This window comes from Scatophagus argus, chromosome 3, assembly GCF_020382885.2.
Source record: "Scatophagus argus isolate fScaArg1 chromosome 3, fScaArg1.pri, whole genome shotgun sequence".
Classification (NCBI taxonomy): Eukaryota; Metazoa; Chordata; class Actinopteri; family Scatophagidae; genus Scatophagus; species Scatophagus argus.
Genome location: NC_058495.1, coordinates 19,420,739 through 19,444,621, shown reverse-complemented (window position 1 = coordinate 19,444,621; position 23,883 = coordinate 19,420,739). Strand labels below are relative to the sequence as shown.

Below are 23,883 nucleotides of genomic sequence, written 5' to 3'. Positions count from 1 at the left end.
CGGTGTCGGAAAAACAACAAATCAAACACAGCACATTTAACAATAATCCTGCAGTATAATGTAGTAGCAGTGGTGCATGAAGTATTCAAATCCTGCTAGCAATTTCAAAATACTAAAGAAATTGTTCACTGAAAATGCGACATCATGAAAGTATGTAAATATAATCAGGAGAATACACTTCCAGTATTAAAAATAAAAACACCCAATGTAGAAAAGTCTCCCCTGCGAGTGTTAAAAGTACTAAATTATATGACTAGAATATGATTAATTGTGCAACAGGAGATTTTTATTGTTGTAGCTGAAGGAGTGCTGATTTTGAATTATTTTGTATAAGACTATAAGACTGTAGCTGATGATTATTTTCATCGTGGATACATCTACTGATTTATTTTTGCCTTTAATGAAATGATTTCCTGGCTTGTAAAAAGTGACAAAATGCATCACATGTTCTCAGCGGTTTTTTTCTGTCCAAACATCAAAATGATCTAAAATAAATTATTTAAAAAAAATCTGAAAATCCTGATATAAAGTATAAAGTAAAGTAAAGCGGAGTATAAAGTAGAAGTACAAAGTGCAATAAAAAGAAAAGACTTAAGGAAAGTACATGAGCACATGTTGACGGATATTTAGTTCCTTCCCTTCTTCACTTGTGAGTTCACTGCACCACCGCGTAGTCTCACTTCTGCGTGCGTGTGAGTGTGTGCCCGCGTGTGTGCGTCTCGGGGAATTCACCTGGTCGACGTCACACGTTCACGCCTCTGCACCGCGCGTTGCCGTACAGCTGCAGTAGAACAGAGCCAGACACGGAGCGACAAGCATCAGAAAGAGAGAGCGAGAGGGCTTTAATTAAGAGCAGCCGACTCGAGCACTTCCTTAAACATTACTGAAGATTTTGAAGTCGTATCTCCGGGGGACAAAGAAAGAAAAATAACGTGCTTCAGAAAGTAAATAATCCAAGCCGGGTACAATCTCACGACCAACGGGAGTGTTTGCAGCTCGGCGGAAGAGGTAGGTCAAAACAGTTTGTGAAGCGGTTGAACTTGTTGGCGGTTGGGAAGAAGAAAAAAAAAACTTGCGCTCGGTGTTGTGTGACAGTTCAAACAACAGCATTTGTTTGCCGGCTTGGCTGCCGGGAGTCGCCCGTCTTTGCTTTTGGAGCAAAGCCTCGACTGCAACCCTCGGTTGACATCAGTGGTGTAGTAGTTGTGGTAGTGGAAGTAATAACAGGACTTCTGTCTTGCGTTGGAAATGAGAGGACTTGCTGTCGCGGAATGTTTCCCTCTCTCGCCGTGCTGCGGTTACATAAGTTGAGCCGTGTTTCAGTGCTTGCAGGTCCGCTAACAAATCTTTACTTGTCCCCACTTATGGTGTAGAAATGACATACAGTACAGCAACCAGAAGCCAGTTTATGTGCTTAATAAATTCCTCGAGCAGAGTGCTGTATCTTAGTGCAACAGAGCAGTCTGTTTGGGGTAGCTAACTCTGTGGAAAATTAAAGTGGAGGGTAAACGTTGGCGTTCATTATGCTAACGACCACCACTGTGAACGCTAACCACAGAAACATTCATTTATCTCATTTACAGACGACTTCCTTTTGGGAGTGTGTTAAGCTGTTCGTTGAAACACCTGAACTACTCCCCTCAAATGTCCTTTTACTGGGACGGTTTAAATGAAGTGGTCAAAACCGACACAAAAATCAGTACTGAGTTACTGAAGTACTGACAGAGATGTTACATTTTTTGTTATCTGTGGCTAAATCCAGGGTGTATTAAAGAGTAAATGTAATGATCCTACTGAGGTAGAGTGACAGAAATGATTTACAGCTGAGGCCCACATATTGTATTCAATGCTACATTCAATTCACTGTACATGCAGCCACAAAATGTGTACAATCCTAATTTTTTTAAGTCCAAATGTAGATAAATTTAGCTGACTTTACTCCCATTCAGATCCAGGTTTCGTCCTATTGTCTCAGGGGTGGTTATACCGAAAGCTGCCAGTGTCGCGGTCAGTACACAGATCAAGAAGATGATGAACAGCAGCACCTGGCACATTGCGGTCTGACTTGTATGTGAGCCAGTTTGCATTGTTCATCAGAGACCAAAGTCCATGAGCTTTCAACGTCAAAGGTCCTTTTCTCATTGGACTTTTTGTAGGGCGAAGACATTGATTGAGAAACAGGCCGCGTGTGAAACACAACGACAGTAACCTATTTGTGGTAACAAAGACGTTAACATCTGTCAGGAGGATTACTAAATAAGTATCTGTGTTGAAATTATCCTGCATTCTTATGGCTGTAAACAAGTCAGCCTTCTGAATCCCTAGTAGTTAACTATTCAGCTTCCCAGGTTCCCGGGTTCCTATTTTGAAATATGCTTTCCATTGCTTGCCAAGGTGTTGTGTCATGCGCTACAGCACAGTTCTGTGTTTGTGACAAGACTCCGTATCCTGTTGTTATCTTTCTGGAGGCAATGCAGCTTTGTGAGCGCAGGTAATACAATCTACCTGCATCTGCCTGCAGTTACTGGTGTGTCAATATTGGCTTGTGGTTTCATGTGCTGCTTGGAGAACACAGCTGAGACATCTGCTCAGTGAGGAGGAGTTGTCCATGCAGCTCCGGTCCCTCGAGGGTACAACACACACATAAACACATCACCGGCTCCTGTAATTTAGACAACATTTGGACTGATATTAGACTGTATTCGTGTGTATAAATAATTGATTGTTTAATTTGAGACAGGGTGGCAGACTCATGTAAGCTTCAGTAGGTACAGCAAGTGAAAAGTCAAAAGCCATGACATCAGCAGTTAGTCGAGTTTATTATTTTAAAGAGATATTTACAGATTTGAATCATGAAATGTTAATGTAATACTTTATTAGGCAAAGCTGTCCTGTTGTTTGTAGTGAAACAACATTGAACATTAATGCAGCTGAGAAATTTGATTTAACTGTTTTTATTTAACAAAGTAAGGTGTTGTGGGAAAGTGTAATTCATGAATCTTTATTATTGTTATCATGCAGTAATATCGGAAAGTCTAGAACAATATTGTAATATAACAATATAGCTGGCTCACTGCTTGTCCTTGGCCTTTTGTCTCTCCCTCTCACTCTCTCTCTCTCACACACACACACACACTTCACATTATGCTGTCCTGCTCGGGGCTCGGATCCTATTTTGTCTATCTGAATCAAGGCTGTACAAACTGTGAGCTGGGCAGAAATGGACACCGCTTTTAATGCATGTGGAGAAAAGTCACTCGCTCACACACACACAGCACACACTCTGTCTCTGTCTCTCACAGAGGTAGGATTCATTCCATGTTGGTACGACAGGTTTGACACCGTGCCAACGAGTTCATTGATACTCAGGAGTAGCAGAAAGAAAAACACAAAAGGTTACCGCTCCACAACAGTTACACTGAAGTTTGTCCCGCTGTGTACTGTCATTTTGAGCATCCATCTAGCAGTAATGAACCGCTTGCATCGAGTTGGTTTCAGGTCATTTCAAGGCACATAGTGAAATTAAAGCATTCAGTATCACTGGAATAGATGTGTAACGACCGACATTCGTCTGACTCTGACCTTGAACCAGCGACCTCAGCTCTGGTCCCATTCGTCTTCAGGTCTCACTCGCTTTTCTTTCGTGTCCTACTTGACCTGCTCTCCGGGTTTGTGTACGGGTGAAAGAAAGCTATGGAGAGAATGCACCATCACAGACAGGTAGTAAACGCATATTTTTATGTTTTTTGTGTTGGTATCTCCGCAGACAACATCTGTAATATGTTGTTTGTTGACATAACCCCCTGTCTGTGTGTGTGCTGGCACGTCACAGTTGGGCAGGGGGTGTTAGACATTAACCTTGGTTAGTGAAAGAAAGGAAGGCTTTGATTTTTTTTTTCAAGCAGGTCCCCACTGAAATTCATTAAAGACTGCTTTGTTCGAGGTTATTAGTGTGTGTGCGCACACAAGTACCTCATGTGCTTTTGAGACAGTGTTAATACGGTAATAATACATGCCACCTTGCCTCAGTGAAAGACTTGTGGATTAAAGAAGGTTTTGTGAGAGTTGCTTTCTTTTGTCAAAACTGGAAAATGTTATTGCCTCAACCAAAGATGTTACGTTTTTGTCGCTTCAGATTTGTGTCTCACCATCACAGATTTACAGCCATTTTAAACTGTTTTGAAAGCAATTTCTTGCATTTGTGATGCTATTTTGACAACACTTGAGTAGCTAAAGCGCTAAATTATGGGTGGACGCTCTGGTTGATCTAAAATGTGCAGATTTATCACAAAACACGGTGCCTCAGATGTCTCGGGTTTTGAGGGAGAGTGCGGTTGACATGCTGGCTGCAGGGATGTCCACCAGAGCTGTTGTCCATGAATTGAATGTTCATTTCACTACCATAAGCAGAAGACCACGTGTAACCCCAGCAGCCCAGGGCTTCCCTCTAGCTTCATCAATGAGACCAGCCACCCACACATCTAATGCAGTAGTTGGTATGCAAAGCCAAAGAATTTCTGTACACCCTGTCAGAAACCACCTCAGGGAAGTTTGTTAGCTTGCTTGTCATCCTCAGCAAGGTCATAGTGACCAATTTGAGTTGAAAAACGCTCACGTTTGGTATCGTTTGGTACTTTGGATAAGTGTTGTCTCTACTGAAGAATCCCAGTTTATATTGTGCCAGGCAGAGGACGGACAGCATGTATGGTGTTGTGTGGGCGAGCAGTTTGCTGATTGTTGTGACCAAAGTGCCCCATTGTGGCAGTGGAGTTATGGTATGGGCAGGCATAAACTGTGGACAACAAACGCGGGTACATTGCTGTCGATGGAAATTTGAATGCACAGAGATGTCATGAAAAGATCCTGAGGCTCATTGTTGTGCCATTTATCCACTGCCATCACCTCATGTGCAGTGGACAATGCACACCCTCACCCTCGCAAGGCTCGGTACAGAGTTCCTAGAAGCTGAAAACATACTCACCAGTCATGTCCATAAGTTATGTAATTGCCGCAGTCTGTCACTGAGTGTGTTTGGGATGCAATGGGTGCGACAACATGGTCCAGTTCCTGCCAATATACAGCATCTCACACTACAGGAGTTTTGAAATCCTAACAGATTTTGAAATCAGGTTGCATCACACACTTAAGGAGAAACTTCACAGACTTTCTTCTCTCCCTTTTCTCAAACATACACACACTACAAGATTTAAAGACTTTGGTTCCGACAAAGGCCCCAGACCAGATTTAGGAGGGCGTATCAGGATTAAATCATCCTGAAACTCTTGCAGTTTGAGTCCTGCTTAAGTGGACTAACATTCCACAGGCCCCCAATCAGCAACCTGATTTATTCAACACTCTTTATGAAGGAGTTGTGTCACCTGCATGGTCTCATCAGATACTGACGAGTGTTGACCTTGTACCTTGTGAAAATTTTTCAAATGGTAAATTTAGAGGATGGAGGGACAGTATATACTCTGAAAATGGTATTCCAGCAGACACCAACAGTTAACAGTGCCTTCACAGTGACAAACATCCCTTTTCAGTTTCTACTGTGGGTGGACTGTTTTTATTTGAGCTTTCGTAAAGAGCAGTTTCATGATGCAATCGATGTTTAAATTCACATCTATACAGGTTATTAGCTTCAGGTGCGAATGACCCCTCGCTGAGTCAGACCATGCTTGTTCAGGTTCATTATAATCATGTGGAGCATGTTTGTTCAGCTCTAATTTACCAGGCCAAGCTTCATACATTGAGGCTGTTCTGGGTCTGTTATGGACCTTTGTGTCTTAGCCTGTCGCTGCTCCTCTCATTTTTCTGTCATTTTGTGAACAGCACAGTCTCTTCAGAATCAGAATAAGCTTTATTGTCATTATACTACAAGTGCAATGAAATTCTGTTGAAGTAACTTTAGAAGGAACGCGAAGTGGGAGGACAGTGAAACCAGAGTTTGTGTAATTGTTCAATTGAAAGGCTGCTTTGATCATGTATGGTGCGAACATGGTGTGCATTTTCCTCATTTTCTTTGTACGCATTTGTCCATATTTCCTGATGGTGATAACTGAATATATTACAGTATCTAGTTGTGGAATGTGTCAAAAACTTCCTGGTTGTGCTTGAAACCACCAACAGATCAGTGTGAAGTGAGCCAGAAACCACCAAACCACAGCTGTCCTGATGTATTCTGGTAATGCTACACTCTTACTAATCAGCAAGAATCTCATATACACCTAATGCTAAAATTTATTATACCAGTCCAATCTTTTAACACTTGCCCAAACCTAATATCTCCTGACAATTATTTTTTAATAATGTCAGGAAAGTCCGACAGAAATTTTCTAAACAGGTTAGTCTGTTGCCTGTGTTCCACTTTTCATCTTATAGCTTTATTTAGAATCCTGTCAGGCTGGTTTTCATTTCTCAGAATCCTCTGTCACTGAGACTGACATAACTGATACTGACACATTTCGCCCTTTGTTTAGTGCCTTATCTTACCTGAATTAAAATCATCTGTGAAGGTATTCAATGAGTCAGGTCAAAAGTGCTGACTCGAAGTGGATTTGATCAGTTCTTCTGACGTAGACATTTTGACTTGTCATGGTATAAACGGCACTGGTTTTACTCACAGCCATTCAGCCATTGTTAATTTTTTTTTTTTTTATTTCTTACTGTGATAGGTAGAAATGTCTGCCAGTTTGAGTCGGCAGAAACCAGACATTTTGACAGTCCACAGCAAAAGCACCTGTGTAATCAATAGTATTCATAAACTGCATTTAGGTGAAACAGTTGTGAGATCCCGGTGGGTTCATTGGAATGGCTTATTGGAGGATTTGACTGAAAGAACTTGCAAAAACATAAGCAAACTGGTGTTGTTGTTGATGTTACACAGAACAATAATGGGCATGCACAAATTGAATTCGAACATCATAATTTCCAAAATCAGCATCAGCATGCATACACAGAAACCTGTGCACTTTAAAAGGCCTTTTTTGTTTCTTTTTTTGTTAGTTTTTTTTAAAAATGCTGTTTACTGGTGATTTAAAAACTGATCAAAACACAAAAAATGTCTGTACATGTGTGGGCAAGTACTTAATAACACTAATTGTGACTGAGCTGTCATCATTGCTGTCTATTACACCTGTGCCTTTCTTGCTGTGACAAGTCAAAATGTCTGCTGTGAAAAAAGCCTGTTTTCCAGTGCGTAAGTGTTACTCCTGAATGTCTGTTAAAAAAACGTTCTGTTGCCTTTGACCTCTAGGTATACAGTATAAAATGCTGTGCCGTCTCAAACTGTTTGGACATTGAGACGTTCCTCTTGCATTTGCCTCCTGGTACTCCAACATACCTAATTTGACATTAAATAATGACTGTGGGGTTGAAGTGCACTCTCTGGTATAATTTCAGGGTGTTTGCATTCACATCACATCAACAGTGTTGGAACTGTAGTCCTTTTAATACAGAGACTCACAGTTTAAGGAGAGTGCCATTCGGCCAAAGTCAGAATTTCAGCTGAATCGAATTCATCATGTTGAATATTTTTTATTTGCAATTTATGACTGTCTGAAGTCTAAGACACACCTGCGGGTATCTTTCCTGGTGATTCTCTAACAGGCCTGTGCTGCAGCCATAGTCACTACTTGCTTGTTTCAGGGGTTTTATGCCTAGTCTCTGGCAAGTGAAACACATACTTAGTTGCTCTGAGGTCAGGTAACTGACTTCACTGTTCAGAGGATAAGAACAATCCTCTGTCTGCCCATAAAAACATCAGTTGGTTGACCTTGTCCACACGGTTGAACTCTGTCTTTCTGGATTGTCCTAAAACTGAGGGACTACAGTTTAAAACGCATCGAGAGACTACTCTGTTGTAGACACACACTATCCTGTGCCGTCTTTAATAACACAAAAGGCTAATGTGACGCTACATTTTTTGTTTATTACGTAAAGGTGACTTGTTTGTGTCTTCCATGTAATTGTACCTGTCTTCGTTCAGACCTGTAGACGAGAGGTTGCCATATAGAAGCTACCCAACCTGCTCGACCTGCCTGTTCACTTCCTCCAATGAGTGGCATCTCCACTAATCCAGTACATACCAAGACTTTGACTTGTTTGTGGTGGATCACTGAGCATGACCGTGATGATAGTCTGTTTGTTGTAGACAGTCATGCATCTGTCTCCGTTATTGTGTCATGTTTAATGCATGCAGCGTAATGGAAGATTGGTGTCCGTCATTACATGTTGTCTACTAATCTACATCTAACTATGAAGCAAAGAATGTCTGTGTGTCAGTCTTAATATTAATGATGGGCGTTTTTACATTTTGACTATTTTTGCTAGGGTTAGGTTATTTTTTAAATTGATCGTTACTACTCTTGAAGTTAATCAACTGAATGAAACAATAAAACAGTCCTTAGCTGATAAATTATTTGATTACAAAAAAAGCAAACAGTTGTTGAAATGCAGCCCAACGCTACATTGTGGCAAGAGCTTCACTAGACAAAAGCCAACAGGGACTTTAATGACGTTGCATTCGAAACACATAGACAGCTTTGCAGTAATTACATCTTCCACTCTTCTGGGAAGGCTTTCCACAAGATTTTGGAGTGTTTCTGTGGAACAGAAAAGGGCCTTCCCCAAATGGAGCCCACAAAGTTGGAAACATAGCATTGTCCAAAATGTCTTGGTATGCTGAAGCATTAAGATTTCCTTTCAATGGAAACAAAGGGCCGTGCCCAACCTCTGAAAAACAACTTCATAAAACACCTGAATTCAGTAATAAAGAAATGTGCTCGAATACTTTTGTCTGTATAGTGTGTTTGTAGAGAGGCTTAAATCTGTACCTCTCTAATGAGTTCTAATGGCTTTTACAGTTTGGTCACCCTGTGAAGTAGTTTGGATGAGCGGTTCTCCAGAAAGCTGCTAGCCGAGCAGTCGCCTTGTTCTCTGCAGACATATTTTGATCAGACTTGTTATATCTGATAATCTGCTTGCTTAAATGTGTGGTTCTGCTGGTCTGTTCATCAGAGGATTAACTGCTTAGTTGTCACTATTAAATGTTGATGCATCAATCAATCAATCAATCAGTGAAAACCTTTACTGTAGTAACTGGGTAAAGGAGCACTTAAAACTTTATCAGAGCTGATGTGACAGGCAACAACAATTTTCACATCAAGCCAGGTGACATTTATTGGCATCTTTCAGTTACTCGCATGCTATTGTGAGTATGTTTTCCGCATGTTGTGCCTTCTCCCAGTTAGCGTGTAAGTAATAAATTCTTTTGTTTGTCTGAAGTCAGCACATACCCCTCAGGCAGGTAGTCCAGCTTTACTGGTACTTTACCGTCAGTCCTTTCAGTCACAGACAAAAGCTTTAGTGACAAACACTTAAACAACATCCATCTTGCTGCAAGTCAACCTCATTGTGGCTGGATCAAATGAAGGCAAATCTGCTACTATCATTGAGTCTGATTTCTGCTCTCCATGTCCACTGGCCTGCCTTCCAGTGATTTGTCTGTCTCTATTTTTTTCCCTTCTCTTTTGCTCGTTTCCTCTGCCCACCCCTTCCCCAATTGCATGTGCTCATTTTTTCCACTCTCTCTGGGGAAACAAGGCTCTCTTTTCTATGTACCAATGTGTGTATGTGTAACCTGTGTATGTGTACATAAGAGAATATGAGTGGGTGTAAAGTGGAGAGAAAATCGGAAATACACTCTGAAAAACAGTGTCTTTGTGTGTATTTCACATCTGGCCATAACTTTCATTAATATGTTTTTTTGTGTGTCTGTCTGGGTGCATGCGTGGGCAGTTTCATGAGAGCTCTAATAGTTTCCCGACCCTCCTGCTCCCACTCAGAAGATTAGTCTTTAGATTCCCAACGGGCTTGCAGGGTCAGTCGAAGCCTTCAGCAGCAACAGCAGAAATATGTCATTGTCATCCCAGTGGAGACACAACACAAGTTCTGAAATATAATTAACAAAAAGAAGTAGAAATGTAGCTAATGTACAGTATGGATTTTTTGTTAGTGTAGCTTTACTACAAATGTCCTCTTTCACACAAATGTCTAAAAGGATAAAATGATCAAGTGATGACATTGTATATGCAAAAGCTCAAAGGTCAACTTCATGGTGACCTTATAACAAGAACAAAAGTTGTGCAAAGACACTTTATTTACATAATAAACATGCTTGCTGTTTTTAAGTATGGTCAGAAAAATCTGCTGAAAAGTATGTACATTTCGATCTAGAATAGGATAGAATTTTGAAATGGAAAATTAAATGGATGGAGGGTTTTTTTGTGTTGAAATGTCAGATGATGGACTTTGTGGGTTTAATCCAGGTGCTCCAGTTTGCTTTAAAGTCAGTGAATTAGAAAATGACTTGTCTGTCTGTATGTCGGCTATGTGATGCACTGCTGACCTGTCCAAGATGTACCTCACAACTCTGCACAGGAAAAGTGAAGTTAGAAATTGGATGTTTGAATATGGTACCAGCACATGTAATACATTTTCTTATTCGCATATTACCTTACGATTTCACTGATAAATGTTTCCTGTCCATGCTCTGCTTCCTCTTTTAACCAGTAGTTAGTAGGTCAGACCCAAAAATGTCAATGAAAGACTTCACATCCCATTTTGATAGCTAGTTAACTTTAAATTAAACTGGACTATTTACATTTTCTCACCTATGCGTTTTAGGTTAAAAACATTCACATGTCATTTTCATGCAAATGTGTGTGTGTGCGTAGCCTAGAAATTAACTGTTACAATAGCATTTGTTTGGTTGCTGTGTAACTTCTGACTTTTGGAGCATTTGGGGTTTAAGATCCTGACGGAGATGTCAGAGTTAGTCATTCACTTGCCCATCCAGATTTTTCTTGCTTGTCTAAGAAATTAATGCTGCGACCTTCAGATCACAAGTCTGCTTCTGTAGGGCCCCACCGCTTCCCACACACCACACATCCTGAGTGAGCCAATATATCAAGAATCATGCTTAGCTACTCGCATTAATACAACATTATTCCCTGCTAAGCACCTCCACATAATGATAAGAACACAACCACAGAGAATTAGAGACATGATGCCCCCCCGCCAAAATGTTTCAGCTACAGTAAGAGACTTCTTACTGCTTCATCTCCCCAAAACCTTACATTACGAGTGTCACTCAGCAGCATACGTGTATGTATCGCAGCCGGTTCAGTCACTTGGGAGCTTATAATGCATGACATTCAGCAGTGTGAAAGGGAACGTGAACACAAACAAAGCTTGTCTCCTTGTGAATGATTGCTTACTTAAGTAGAAACAGGGAGGCTACAGTATGTCCTTGTCCAGGAGTTTTGTCTCCATATTCATACTCACTCAATGAGGACGTGTCTCTGTGCGTTTAGTTTTAGATATTACTGTACGGAAATATAATATTATAGAGCAGCTAAGCATTATTGCATAAGTAAGAAGGAGATGCTGTTTGTTTGTGAAATGACTGTTAAACCAAGATTATGTTAATGAGGTTGAGAGACTAAAGCTACAAGTAAAGGAGCTCACAAAAACAGTGCAGTGCAGAGGAATTCTGTGGGAATTTATTACTGCTTTGGGAATTAGGCCTAATATGCCCTCTTGCTCCGGCTGTTCTCTGACATTGCAGATATATGACTCAACAGCCTTGATAACATGAAAGGATCAGCATGATTTTTTTTAGTGCTGTTTCTTTGTACGATACGAGTCTGGAATGGTTGCTCCCTCAGTTATAGAAATTTCCCACTTTGCCATCTGTTATGACAAGGTCCCTCGTGGGGAAATGACACTAGTGTCAGCTGTTTGGACGGTGAGACGGTTTGGTGTTATAGAACACTGATTTACTGAGAACACAGGACAAATGGTTGTCCTCCTGACATCTTATGTTTGGCTCTGTGGTGTCACACGGACACTGACTGCTACTTCAAAACATGTTTTCCTTTCAGCTGATCTTATCTCTTATCTTATCTCATCTGATCTGATGTTATAATTTTGGATCATTGCATGTTTGTTTTCTTACAGCTCACACACAGGGTTTATAAAATTACAAAAATTACTCCCTTTCCAAGGAACTACTACTTGAAAGTATTATAAAGCAGCAGTGTTGACTGGTGCAAAAAGTTGTTTTTCTTGTATTGTGAAAATTAAGTTAATGTTCGGGGAATTTTATATCTGTATATTCATCTTATACTGCTTTATATTTAGATAATTGTGTCTTTTAGGGAAACATTCGTTGACGCTTCATACTGCTTTATCCAAAGACTCTACAACACTAATTTATTGTTTTAAGATGCATAGATGGGACCAGGTGTTCTGGGCAGATTAAGAATGACTCAGGAAAGACTGCGTTCAAACCCCATAAGAAACAGTTAAAGAGGAACTGTACGAAACACATGCAAAGTAGTGCTGAACAAATCGGTCAGTGGAGCAATTCAGCTTCATGTGAAGCAAGCGAGCAGACACTTTTGCAAGCTGTGTTTTCTGTTTCAGTTTTCTGTGTGTGCAGAATTGAATTCTCACTTCTCACTTCACAATTCTCTATGATGTAGTGCTCTGAAAGTCTTTCAAATAACAAATATGTACAGCCAGCTAAGAACAAACAATCAAGTTTGACAAGCATAATTTGTGTTGGAAGAAACCACATAGAAACAATAGGGAGGCAAAGGGACTTCACTTTGCATATCTTATTTTTCCCACAACACTGAGGTTCTAATTTCTTGGAAATGTGATCCTTTCGATTTTCTGTTTCTGCCTGTTTCGTTCCCTCCTGCTGCTTTCATATTTGGAGTTGTGTCTTCTTCACTCATTATTGGCAGGTAGTTTCCAGAGTTGTGTCGTGAGCTGAAAACTTCTGCTTCCTCTGTAGTTCCCATTTGAGGACACTGACCCTCTTCCTTCTTGTTTTAAGAACTTAGGCAATTCGCGTGTGTGGGTGTGTGTCTTTCTGTGTGTGTGTTTTCTTATTATGAGTCTATGTGTTTGTTCCAGGAGGCTTAGGTGAGCGGTCACCATGGCACCCTTCCTGCGTATTGCTTTCAATGCTTATGATGTGGGCGTGCTGCCTCCTCTGTCCGACCCTCCCATCTGCGCTATCAAGATGAAGGAGTCTGTCAACACAGGTATGTGCAGATGCACACACACACTCTCTCTCTCTCTCTCTCTCTCTCTCTCTCTCTCTCTCTCTCTCTCTCTCTCTCTCTCTCTCTCTCTCTCTCTCTCTCTCTCACACACACATACACACTCATATGCAGTCAGTGGAGTGGCACAGTGACAACCCGAATTTAATTGCAATAACAGCCACTATCTGCTGGTCTCGAAAATCAAAAGGAAAAGATGAACGTTTTGTTCCAAAGAATGATCCCAGTCTTTTTTTCACAGAGCGAGGGAAGACTTTGGTTCAGAGAAAGCCCACCATGTATCCAGCATGGAAGTCCACATTTGATGCTCACATCTATGAGGGGCGTGTCCTGGAAGTGGTCCTCATGAAGAGCACCGAGGAGCCGTTGGCCAAGGCCACGATGGGTGTGTCTGTACTGGCAGAACGCTGTAAGTCTAAGAGCAACGGTCGCACTGAGTTCTGGGTGGACCTTCATCCTTCAGGGAAGATCCAGATGGCTGTACAGTTCTTCCTGGAGGACAGTGATGCAGGTAAAACTGCTGCGTCTTAAAGCCGACACTAGACTAGACTACATGTCAACAAGTTAAAGTTCAGACATTCTTAGGTATTATTGATTCTGAAGTTTACTCTGTTTCAACAAGACCACATTGTTGTGGTTTGATCAGATTTTATTGACAGCAGCCATTGCTAGATCCTGATTGGAAATGTGACACCACTTGACCCTTTTCTGACTGAGCCCAATCCAATGCAGACTACCAGCACAGACAGAAGTCTGTTCAGTGTCAGATAACCAAAAGTGTTGCTCCAGCTTCCCACCAGACAACTGTGTGTTCTTGTTGGATCCCATCAATTAGAAAATAAATTGAGAGATGAAATGAGACTTTAATGATCCTTGGGGGGAAATTCAGTAAGTTAATTCTGCTTTTTAAAAACAAAACGAAACAAAAAAAAAAACACTGTTCCCTGACCGGGAATCGAACCCGGGCCGCGGCGGTGAGAGCGCCGAATCCTAACCACTAGACCACCAGGGATGTGCCCTGGTGGTCATTGTGGTATGTTGAAACTCCCCCTCTGCCCCCTCCCCTTTCACACCAGTGCCATGTAAGCCCACAGTAAAACTTTCCCTGTCAGTGATGACATATAATGCCCTCTAGTGGCAAGAAAGATCACTTCCCTACACTTCCTTCACATAGCCACAGCTTAACATGTTAGCCATAGTGTGGAGTCATCATGCTCTGTGTCAGGTGCCCTGCAATAAACTGCACACCTCAAGATATCAAGGGTTAATCTGCATGCTGGTGACATAGCTCTCGCTGAGCTTGTCAGCTGACTACAGGTGCGGCCATGTAGCCAATGCAGTGTAACAATCCTTCAAGGTCATGTGGAAATTTGGCCTCAGGGCTGGCCGTGCTTTGAATAAGCAGCAAATACTCTGACCACAATAATGAATATGCAGTATATGAATCTGACACTAGCTATGTGATGAGAAGAGTTGTTGCCTGTTTCTCTCAATGCAGTGTACTAATGTGTTCATTGGGGTTAAACAAAGGCACACAGTACAGTTTTTATTTTTTAATTTATTTTTTAAGCCATTTTAATTTGTATTTTTTTGTATTGTGTCTTTGAATGAAGAGTTTTGTATTGTGATACATTATGGTTAACCTGTCAGGTATGACAGGGAAACACTGAATCACTGGAATATTGAGGCCACTTAAACACACTAGATAGCACCATAAATGATCTACTATTGACAGCCTGAGTGATAAGACATAATGCTGTCATTCTCTGTTTTCAAAAACCTATTTTAGTTTCACTCTAGCTGTTAGAAGCAGAAGGGAGAGCGGTATTATTTGGCTGTGGTGTACTCAGCTGCCAGCTCATCACTCCAGACAGCGAGGCCAGTCTATGGTAGTCACTGAGATCTGAGGTTTGATTTACAAGCCGGTTCCACTGAGGGGGAGTTTCTGTGCAGCAGTAGCACCGTCGGAGGTTCAGTGTTCAGGGTCGGAGAGGGTCATGAAGGGAGAAGGGAGTGTGTCTACTGAAAGAGCTCTATACTCCATCATCTCCCTCCTACACACTCCGCAGGTTTCCTGAAAAGCCGCCTGGGGTATTTTTAGGCGTGTGTGAACAGCCCTCAACGCTGTGTTCCTCCTCTGTCTGTCTTAGTTCTGTTACCCCCTCTCTCGCTCTCTGTCTCCCACTCTCTTGGCTCAGCTCACTGAAGCGCAGACCAAACATAAACATCTGTCACTGGAATGGCAGAGGGGAAATTAGTTTATCTCCCTCACTTCATCACTCTTCCCACTTTTGCCTGTCTATCAGTTGTCTCTTTAGGGTGCTACTTTCTTTTTGAATAGTCCTTCCGTGTTTCCCATCCACCCGCCTACCGGCCTCATCTCTAACAGGGTTTCTGCCTTCTTTGTTTACTTCTCTCACGCCTCTTTCTCTGTCTTCTCCGGCTGACTTTTGACCCCACCTCGCTGACTTGCGTCACTGGAAGTTGCTTATCCAAGATGGCATTTTTCTGTGTTCACCCTCCATTTAGCAGCAATGACTGTTGGTTTCTTATTGAGCTAATGGGGATTTTTTTGGCTAAATAGCCCTTGGCCATTATAGTTAACTAATTTATAATAATTCCTACTGTGACGTTATTTAGGGTACATCAGTGAATCTCATCAGCTAGCTGGAAAAATAAGAAGAAGAGAAAATTACCTCCCTCCCACACACACACACCCACACACACAGGACATTAAATAAATAATTTACCAGAGTCTGACCTCGATGCATCTCTAATGTCATTTTTGATTGTCTTTGCAAATCAATGCAAGGGGTTATTTGGATCATAATTCGGTTTAAAGTTGTTTGACATACCCCATATGTTTTGAATATAATACAAACACACTGGCTTGATTTGGAAATTGATGTCTCCCGACAGTGCTGTGTAAGCCTTCGATGAAGGTTATTCCCGAGGATGGAGTCACGACCCTCAACAGGAGAAGAGGAGCCTTTAAGCAGCCCAGGGTTCACTTAATCAAGAACCACGAGTTCACGGCCACCTTCTTTGGCCAGCCCACCTTCTGCTCTGTCTGCAGAGAGTTCCTGTGGTGAGATGCCAAGTCCTGCCTTTGTTACTCTGAGTCACTATTATGTTTGTCTACTTTAGCTGGTTAGCATATCAAACCTTCTTGTCACTTTGACCTTCATTATGTTTTGAGGCTTGTTGGAATTCCAGCACGAGATTATGGGAGTAATTTCCAGTGCTGTTGTGTCGGGGAAGTACTTATCCAAAAGCAGATAATTTGCCTGTCTACTACTGTCTGTTATTATTGCAGTCAGTGTTGTGTTTTTATTAAGTTACCATTGACACAGGTTTTTATAGTTCCAGACCGTTTGTGCTGTCACCTAATGTATGTTTTCCAGGTACCAAACGAAACAAAAAAATCTGAAAATTCCAGCCCCCTCCCCCAAGGGTGTTTCTCAAAAGACCAATTAGCAGCGGTTCTAGTTTCCTAAATAGAGCAGTCTGTGGAGGGTTGGTAAGGGTAGAAACAAGCAGGACTGCTATTGTGAGAATTAGTCACTGCCTTGGGAAATCCCACAAGGCTGTCAGATTGTGTTCCAACTATGTCAGCAGCATTAACCTGTGAGCCAAGCTCTGCCCCTATCTCCCAGACTACAGTGTTATCTGTCTCTTTTAGTCCTAATGTTTCCTTTTAGACTGTTTTTGTGTAAGTCTCTCTGGCCACTTATCATCCGAGCTTTTTCTACATGTAGAAGTTCCAATCTCATGATCTAAGATGTGAAAGATATCTTCCAGTTATGCTGATACTAAATGAGCCACTGCTGTGCCATCTCTTTGAGCCAGCCTCTCATTTTCCAAAGTTTGTGGACTTTATTTTGGATGTAGTTTGTTAGCTGTTGTATAAAGGAGGCGATGAAGTTGTATGTTGTATGAAACCGTCGCAAGAGTTTACTTAAATTCCTTTTCTCCCATACAGGGGGCTCAACAAGCAAGGTTACAAGTGCAGACGTGAGTGTTTTATCAGCTGCTATCTGCATTTTTATCACATTTTACCCTTTTTAATTCTTCACAGTAAACACAATATAATTTAATACAATATTATATTTATTTCTCCCAGAATGCAATGCGGCAATCCACAAGAAATGCATCGAAAAAATCATTGGCAGGTGCACTGGAACAGCAGCCAACAGTCGTGACACTGTGGTGAGTTTATGTTCTCCAACGTCAAAGCAAACCTTCACTTGAGATTAGCGTTCATTACCTTTCCTAGCTATGGTTCAATAATGACTTTGTATTTTGTCCTGCTCGGCTTTCTTATTTAAATGTGTAGTTTTATATTCTATTTGTATTTAGCTTATATTTCTTTTTTATTCAACTTTTCATTTCATATTTTTAGATTCTACTTATTGCTCCCAGGACCCGAGTCCTAATTTCGTACCATAAACATGTAAATGTGAGCTGGTATGACAATAAAAGTTCCTTGAATCCTTTTATGATAGAAGGCTTATTTACTGTCATGAAGTAGTTAATTCATCACTGAGACAAGACTGAAAGTCTTCAGTACAACCAAAGTTTGCAAACAATATGAGTGTTAGATTTATTATGTAGACGAGAGCTGAGTGGGGAGTTTGACTTTGACTTGTACCTGCCACTTAAAAGCAACTGAAACTGACAACACATATGGTCCCAGCTGTGGCTGCTTTAATGATCAGATGGCAGCTTCGTATTGGTTTGATGGATCCCTGTGTGTTTGTAGTTCCAGAAAGAGCGCTTCAAGATTGATATGCCACATCGCTTCAAGTACTACAACTACAAGAGCCCCACATTCTGTGACCACTGTGGCAGTCTGCTATGGGGTCTCTACAGACAGGGCCTCAAATGTGAAGGTCAGTCTAATGTGTGCATTATTGTTATTGTTATTTTTGCTTTGTCTCAGATGTTATATCTGCTTTTCTCATTTTGACACTCTTTTCATTTTATTCCTTTGCTCCACTTGGCCAATACTTTTTGATGCATCTGACCAGAGTGTGGCATGAATGTACACAGTTACTGTCAAGGCAAAGTGGCCAATCTGTGTGGAATTAACCAGAAACTGCTGGCGGAGGCTCTGTCTCAAGTCTCCCAGGTTTGTATAATAACCTGATATGTTTATTTTAGTTTGAGTGGACTATATGTTTATTTTTTTGCCAGTTAGTGTTAAAAAAGACAAGAACAAATGGTTGATTGCTGATGCAAAGGTTCCCTCAGTAAACTTTTTTTTTCATTGCTAGAAATCTATGAAGAAGTCTGATGACTTCAATGCAGCCGACATTGGGGTCTACCAAGATATCCGCAGTGCAACAGCAGACCCTAGTGGTAAGATGGGTTCCTTGCAGTGCATACCATACAGAATTGTTTGATTTTTAAGTAGTATTCATATTATATTCTCAAGTCTTTGTCCTTTGCTGTATGGGTTTACATACCTCTTTGCATTCAGATTAGCATATATGTTTGCTCCATGGTTGCAAATGTGTATTTATAGCAGGTGGCAACAGCAAGACACATGAAGGCTTGAGCCCAGCCCCAGGAGCTCCTACAGCTCCCCGGCTACGCCTCACCATCAAAGACCTGGTTCTCCACAAGGTGCTGGGAAAAGGCAGCTTTGGCAAGGTAAGCCCCATGGTCCCCTTTTTTAAATGTTTACCTGAATTTAACAGGGAGTTATTGCGTGCCAATTATGTTGCACATATCGTGTATAGTAAAAAAAAAAAAATCATATACATCCTGAAATTACATGTGAGCGTTGCATTGTAGATGAATGGTACCAATGAAACAGAACCATGAAAATGGCAGTAAAGTAGACAGAAAGAGGCCATATCTTCATATTTTAGACAGCTTTTGGTTTAATTAGAAGTGTAATTGCAAAGAAAAATGAATAAGCAGTGATGTTTGAGTTGAACAATGAACTGATGTTATTATGTACCAGTGTACTCTTCATCCAAATCTATCGGTGCCCTCTCTTAAAGTTTTTTAGTGAAGTACCACCTTACGTGTGGTAAAAACCAGACTTTTTAGCATAATACGCCTCCTCACTCAATGTTAAATGACTTTGCTCAGACTGAGGTGTTAGTGGGAGATTGTTTTCAGATAAAAGCTTAGTTAGCACCCTTCATTATTGCTTCTTTGTAACATGACAAAACATGCAGCCTATGAAGGCTGACCTATTTGTGGATAACAGAGAAGCAAAGGATAGACGGTTCATTTATATCCGGGCCAAGTGTAGTCTGCTGGTGTTGCATCAAACATCCAGTGATCTGACTGAGGTACACTGAGACTGAGCATGTAAGAAGACCAAATAGAGGAGCAGATATAAATAACTTCCTGGTTTTGATTGTAATTTGCTATCATTGTACTGCTTGAAACTGGTGTGATCACACTGATGAAGTACTCACTCTAAGTGTCTTTGACACCTCAGGTGCTGCTGGCGGAGCTGAAGGGACAGGGACAGTACTTTGCTGTCAAGGTTCTGAAGAAGGATGTTGTTCTCATGGATGATGATGTGGAGTGCACCATGGTTGAGAAGAGAGTCCTGGCCCTGGCCTGGGAGAACCCCTTCCTCACACATCTCTACTCCACATTCCAGTCTAAAGTAAGTAAATACATATTGAAGATCTCTACTACTGAAGCATTTAAATCAGCCAGGCCTCAGCAGTGAGAGCGACAATTCCCAGCTGATAAAGACCCCCCATTCGCAGCCCCACTTATCTGAATCTGTTCTCTCTCACACACTCTTAATGTCTCATTTGTCTGTGGCAGTGAGCTGACAATAATGTGTTTGCACAGGAGCACCTCTTTTTTGTCATGGAGTACCTGAATGGAGGCGACTTGATGTTCCACATTCAAGACAAAGGCCGCTTCGATCTCAACAGAGCCACGTAAGTACACCATGACTCTGTTTCAAAAATAATAATACAGCAATTGTCATTTTCCACACTGGAGAATCTGCAACTTTAGCTCTTAATCACATAAAACTATCTTTAATGGCTGTTTTGCACATTTCGTCCTTCAGGTTCTATGCTGCTGAGATAATAGTGGGACTGCAGTTCCTCCACTCAAAAGGAATTATCTACAGGTAAGACGCAGCAGTCATTTTGGACTATTATCTGCATTCAACAGAGTAGACTGGGACTGAATGTCTTGTTGGATTTTAGACCACAGCACCAGAACATACTGTACCAGAACTGGCTGTTAATTGTTTTATATCTCTTCCTGGCTTTCCTCAGAGACCTGAAGCTGGACAATGTGATGCTGGACAAGGATGGACACATAAAGATAGCAGACTTTGGCATGTGCAAAGAGAATGTGTTTGGAGAGGCCAGAGCTACCACATTTTGTGGGACACCAGACTACATTGCACCAGAGGTTATCTTGCCACTACTTTTCCATCAAAATTCTTCAAACAAATTGACTATATAATTGTGCTGAGAGTATGTTTTTAAATGTAAAGCCCCACCTTGTAATGCAATCATTGAGTCTGTGGTCCCCCTAGTGGACATTAGGAGACAAGGCAGTGTCTGCGCATGTCACCTGAGTTATACTGCGTTCCAATATCCATACTACCATAATATTGAGATTGCCAGAAAACTATTTAATATGTCCCAATACATAGCATGTCAAATGCAGTTTGCCAGTGTTGTACTGCTTCAGGTTACATTATGCAGTCTGCAAACCAGCATGCTTTCCTGTCTGCTCTGGCTGACAATCCTTTGTGCGGCAGTGGATGCAGCTTTCAAGAGTAACTACAAGGCGTACATAGTTTTTGTGTTGTGTGTATTTTTGTATGACTATATATGGACGGCGATGGATGTATGAGCAAGAGGGTCAAGCATCAAGGCACAATGTTATGACGAAGTAGTATGTTGAGACATTATGTACTTTGTAAGCTGCAGTACTAACTGAAAATAAGAAGGAAACGTATGCTTTGGAGCGCAGCCTGATTCTCTGTGCTACTGCAACACTGGTGAAAAATAGCAGAGTCCTTCCATCTAGACAGCTTGTTTCCTGGCTCTCAAACGTCTGGTGTATTTTGTAACTCTCTCCCTAATCTCAGATCCTGCTGGGACAGAAGTACACCTTCTCGGTAGACTGGTGGTCTTTCGGAGTGCTGGTGTACGAGATGCTGATTGGTCAGTCGCCCTTCCAAGGTGACGATGAGGATGAGCTGTTTGAGTCCATTAGGTCGGACACCCCTCACTACCCTCGGTGGATCACCAAGGAGGCCAAGAGCCTGCTCGAGCTGGTGACTGTTACATATGTTATCAGACACACTTACAGCTTCTCCATCACACACACACACACACACACACACACACACACACACACACACACACACGGTTGGCTTTCAGTGCATTCGTTCTTCCTTATCACAACATGAGGGGGGGAGTTGTTTTCGTAATCGAAATGTCTTCTTTCCATCCATCATTTTTCCAGCTGTTTGAGCGAGATCCCAGCCGCAGGTTGGGTGTGGTAGGAGACATTCGTGCACACCCATTTTTCAGAATCATCAACTGGCCAGCACTGGAGAAGAAAGAAGTGGATCCTCCTTTTAAGCCCAAAGTGGTATGAACCAATGATTTTTTCTTTATTCCTGAACAAACTATGTGGTACCAGTCAGTGTAAATATCAATTGCATGCATGTAGAATAGGATACAATACTCCACGTTGTTGCATTAACCTGACTGACCCTTCTGTCCCATCCCAGAAATCTCCCAACGACTGTAGCAACTTTGACCGAGAGTTCCTGAGCGAGAAGCCACGGCTCTCCCACGCGGACAAGAACCTCATTGACTCCATGGACCAGGCAGCATTTGCTGGCTTTTCCTTCATCAACCCCAGACTGGAACAGATGATCAGCAAATGAAAAAAAAAAAAAAAAGAAGATTGGGCCCATGTGAAAGTAGTCTTGGACCAGGACTTTAAAATTGACTCTTATCCTAATCTTTTTATCTTCATATGGTCCAAGTTCATCTGGATGGATAACAAGAACATCAAAAGATTTGGGCTTGACTACGACTTCTTTAGTTCCTGTATCGGAGGATGAGATAAAAATGAAACCAGGTTTTTTGCTTGCATCTAAAGCAATAATCCTGTCTCAACTGTCAAACTGTATCAGTGTATAAAAGAGTACAAAGCTCCAAGAAATTAAGGGCGATTTTTTTTTTTTGTTTTAGGAAATTAGTGCTAACGTAATCGATATTGGGCGGGGGGTCGTCATTGATGTGCTCTGTTTTTTCTTACTGTTCTCCTATTTTTGCTTGTGATCTCGCTCTGAATCTGTACAAAACAAACCGTGTACTGTATCAGACAATAAGCCTGACACAAGCCTGACGTGCTTTTTTTTTTTTTTTTTTAGTTTAACAAATACACAGTGCACACCTGGCATGGTGTGTGTAAGTCCAGAGAGTTCAGTGTGCTTTGCCTATTAATACTCTCCACATGTGTCTGTTGGTGTGTTACCATGTGGAAACAAGAGTTTGGGTGTGTGCAGGTCTTTTTTTTTTTTTTGATGCAATTGGTGCTACATTAGTCTGTAACGTTGCTGAACCAATCCTCAGTTGATCTCTGATTCTAAGATGTCTATATCCAACAGGCAGATATAGGCATTATAGAAAAAATAGTGCTAAAAGTTGAGGGAAATTTGAATCTGTCTCAATTGAAATAATGCTATTGCATTTCTGAATAGTTTCCCTCCTCACTGACTCCACAGTCTTGTGAAATTGAAGGTGCCCGCTACAAAGTCTCATCTATTCTCTAATTTTTTTTTTAGCACAGAATTTCTACATGGCAGTCTTATAGTCTTCTGTGTGCTGTTTGTGTCCAAGCTCGTGTTGTACATCAGCAATCATCAGTTAATTAATACAACTGAAGCACAGTGCAAACAGTCATTCCATACTTATCTTCTGTGCTGTGATCAGACGTACTGGAAAGTTGCTACAGTGGTACATCTGAATGTGTTGAAGGATGTGTCGTGTTGTGTATGAGGGATGGGCATTACACTGAAAACATGGGGTCTTAAATATTACTTGAATGTAATGAATTTTAACATAAAAATAATAGTACTGTATATGGAAAATGAATATATGTTAACATGGGTGTACTTTTTTTTACTCTCCTCATCTTTTACATCAGATCATTTAATAAACTGTAAACTTTAAATTATAGATAAATAACTCACTTGTGTCCTTTTTAAATTCATCTATGTGTGTTGTAGACTTGTATGTCCGAAGGGTACATATGTAGAAGGTCTTACAAAAGCAAAAATCCTTTTTGTAAAGACATTACCACAGAAATATCAGTATCCTGGTGTGGTGCGGGTTCCCAGTGATCGTTGCTATTTCAGGATGCTTATATTGGACACTGTGGCATATCTTCTGTAGTTACTCACCTTAAAAAATATGAGATCCTTTGTTAGAGCACCATAACAAAGTACCACAGGGATTTAGTGGTCACGGGAGGAAGACCTGCCAGGGCTTACTGCCATCTAGCGGTCAGGTGACATAATTGCATCTCTACGTGTGAACGAAAAGACGAGGACAGCATTCCTGCAGTGCGCACGGCTCATGACCTGTCCTCGTCCTCTGTCCCCAGCAGTAATCCGCTGTCCGCTGCCTGCCACAGGATGTGGACAGTGAGCAAATACCAGACAGCAGGCAAAATACACCCACATGCAGGGAGCAGTAAACCTGAAGTTGTTGTTGGGGGG

At 41.3% G+C, this 23,883-nt stretch overlaps 1 protein-coding gene and 1 non-coding gene across 3 annotated transcripts; one reads left to right on the top strand and one right to left on the bottom strand.

Annotated features, from left to right (window-relative positions):
* The first annotated feature begins 784 nt into the window (after positions 1-784).
* prkcdb (protein kinase C, delta b) lies at positions 785-22,061 on the top strand. 2 transcript variants are annotated; one of them, XM_046384533.1, is made up of 17 exons: positions 785-1,008; positions 12,988-13,118; positions 13,378-13,647; positions 16,056-16,224; positions 17,119-17,150; positions 17,260-17,345; positions 17,899-18,028; positions 18,167-18,267; positions 18,413-18,497; positions 18,664-18,791; positions 19,597-19,770; positions 19,965-20,056; positions 20,191-20,253; positions 20,405-20,543; positions 21,232-21,464; positions 21,497-21,740; positions 21,883-22,061. In XM_046384533.1, the coding sequence occupies exons 2-17, from the start codon at positions 13,010-13,012 to the stop codon at positions 22,039-22,041; spliced, it is 2,214 nt and encodes a 737-aa protein (XP_046240489.1). In that variant the 5' UTR covers positions 785-1,008; positions 12,988-13,009; the 3' UTR covers positions 22,042-22,061. The 2 variants fall into 2 exon arrangements, with proteins under 2 accessions (XP_046240489.1, XP_046240490.1); XM_046384534.1 differs by having other exon boundaries at positions 787-1,008; positions 21,232-21,420; positions 21,612-21,740.
* trnae-cuc lies at positions 14,077-14,148 on the bottom strand. Its single transcript has one exon. It is a non-coding gene; the product is annotated as a tRNA-Glu (tRNA).
* Positions 22,062-23,883: the final 1,822 nt, after the last annotated feature.

Bases quoted from the DNA above. Each gene is read 5' to 3' on its own strand.
- prkcdb (XM_046384533.1), top strand. From the start codon at position 13,010: ATGGCACCCTTCCTGCGTATTGCTTTCAATGCTTATGATGTGGGCGTG. The intron at 13,119-13,377 runs GTATGTGCAGAT...TTTTTTTCACAG, and splicing joins GAAGGAGTCTGTCAACACAG to AGCGAGGGAAGACTTTGGTT. The intron at 19,771-19,964 runs GTAAGTAAATAC...GTGTTTGCACAG, and splicing joins ACTCCACATTCCAGTCTAAA to GAGCACCTCTTTTTTGTCAT.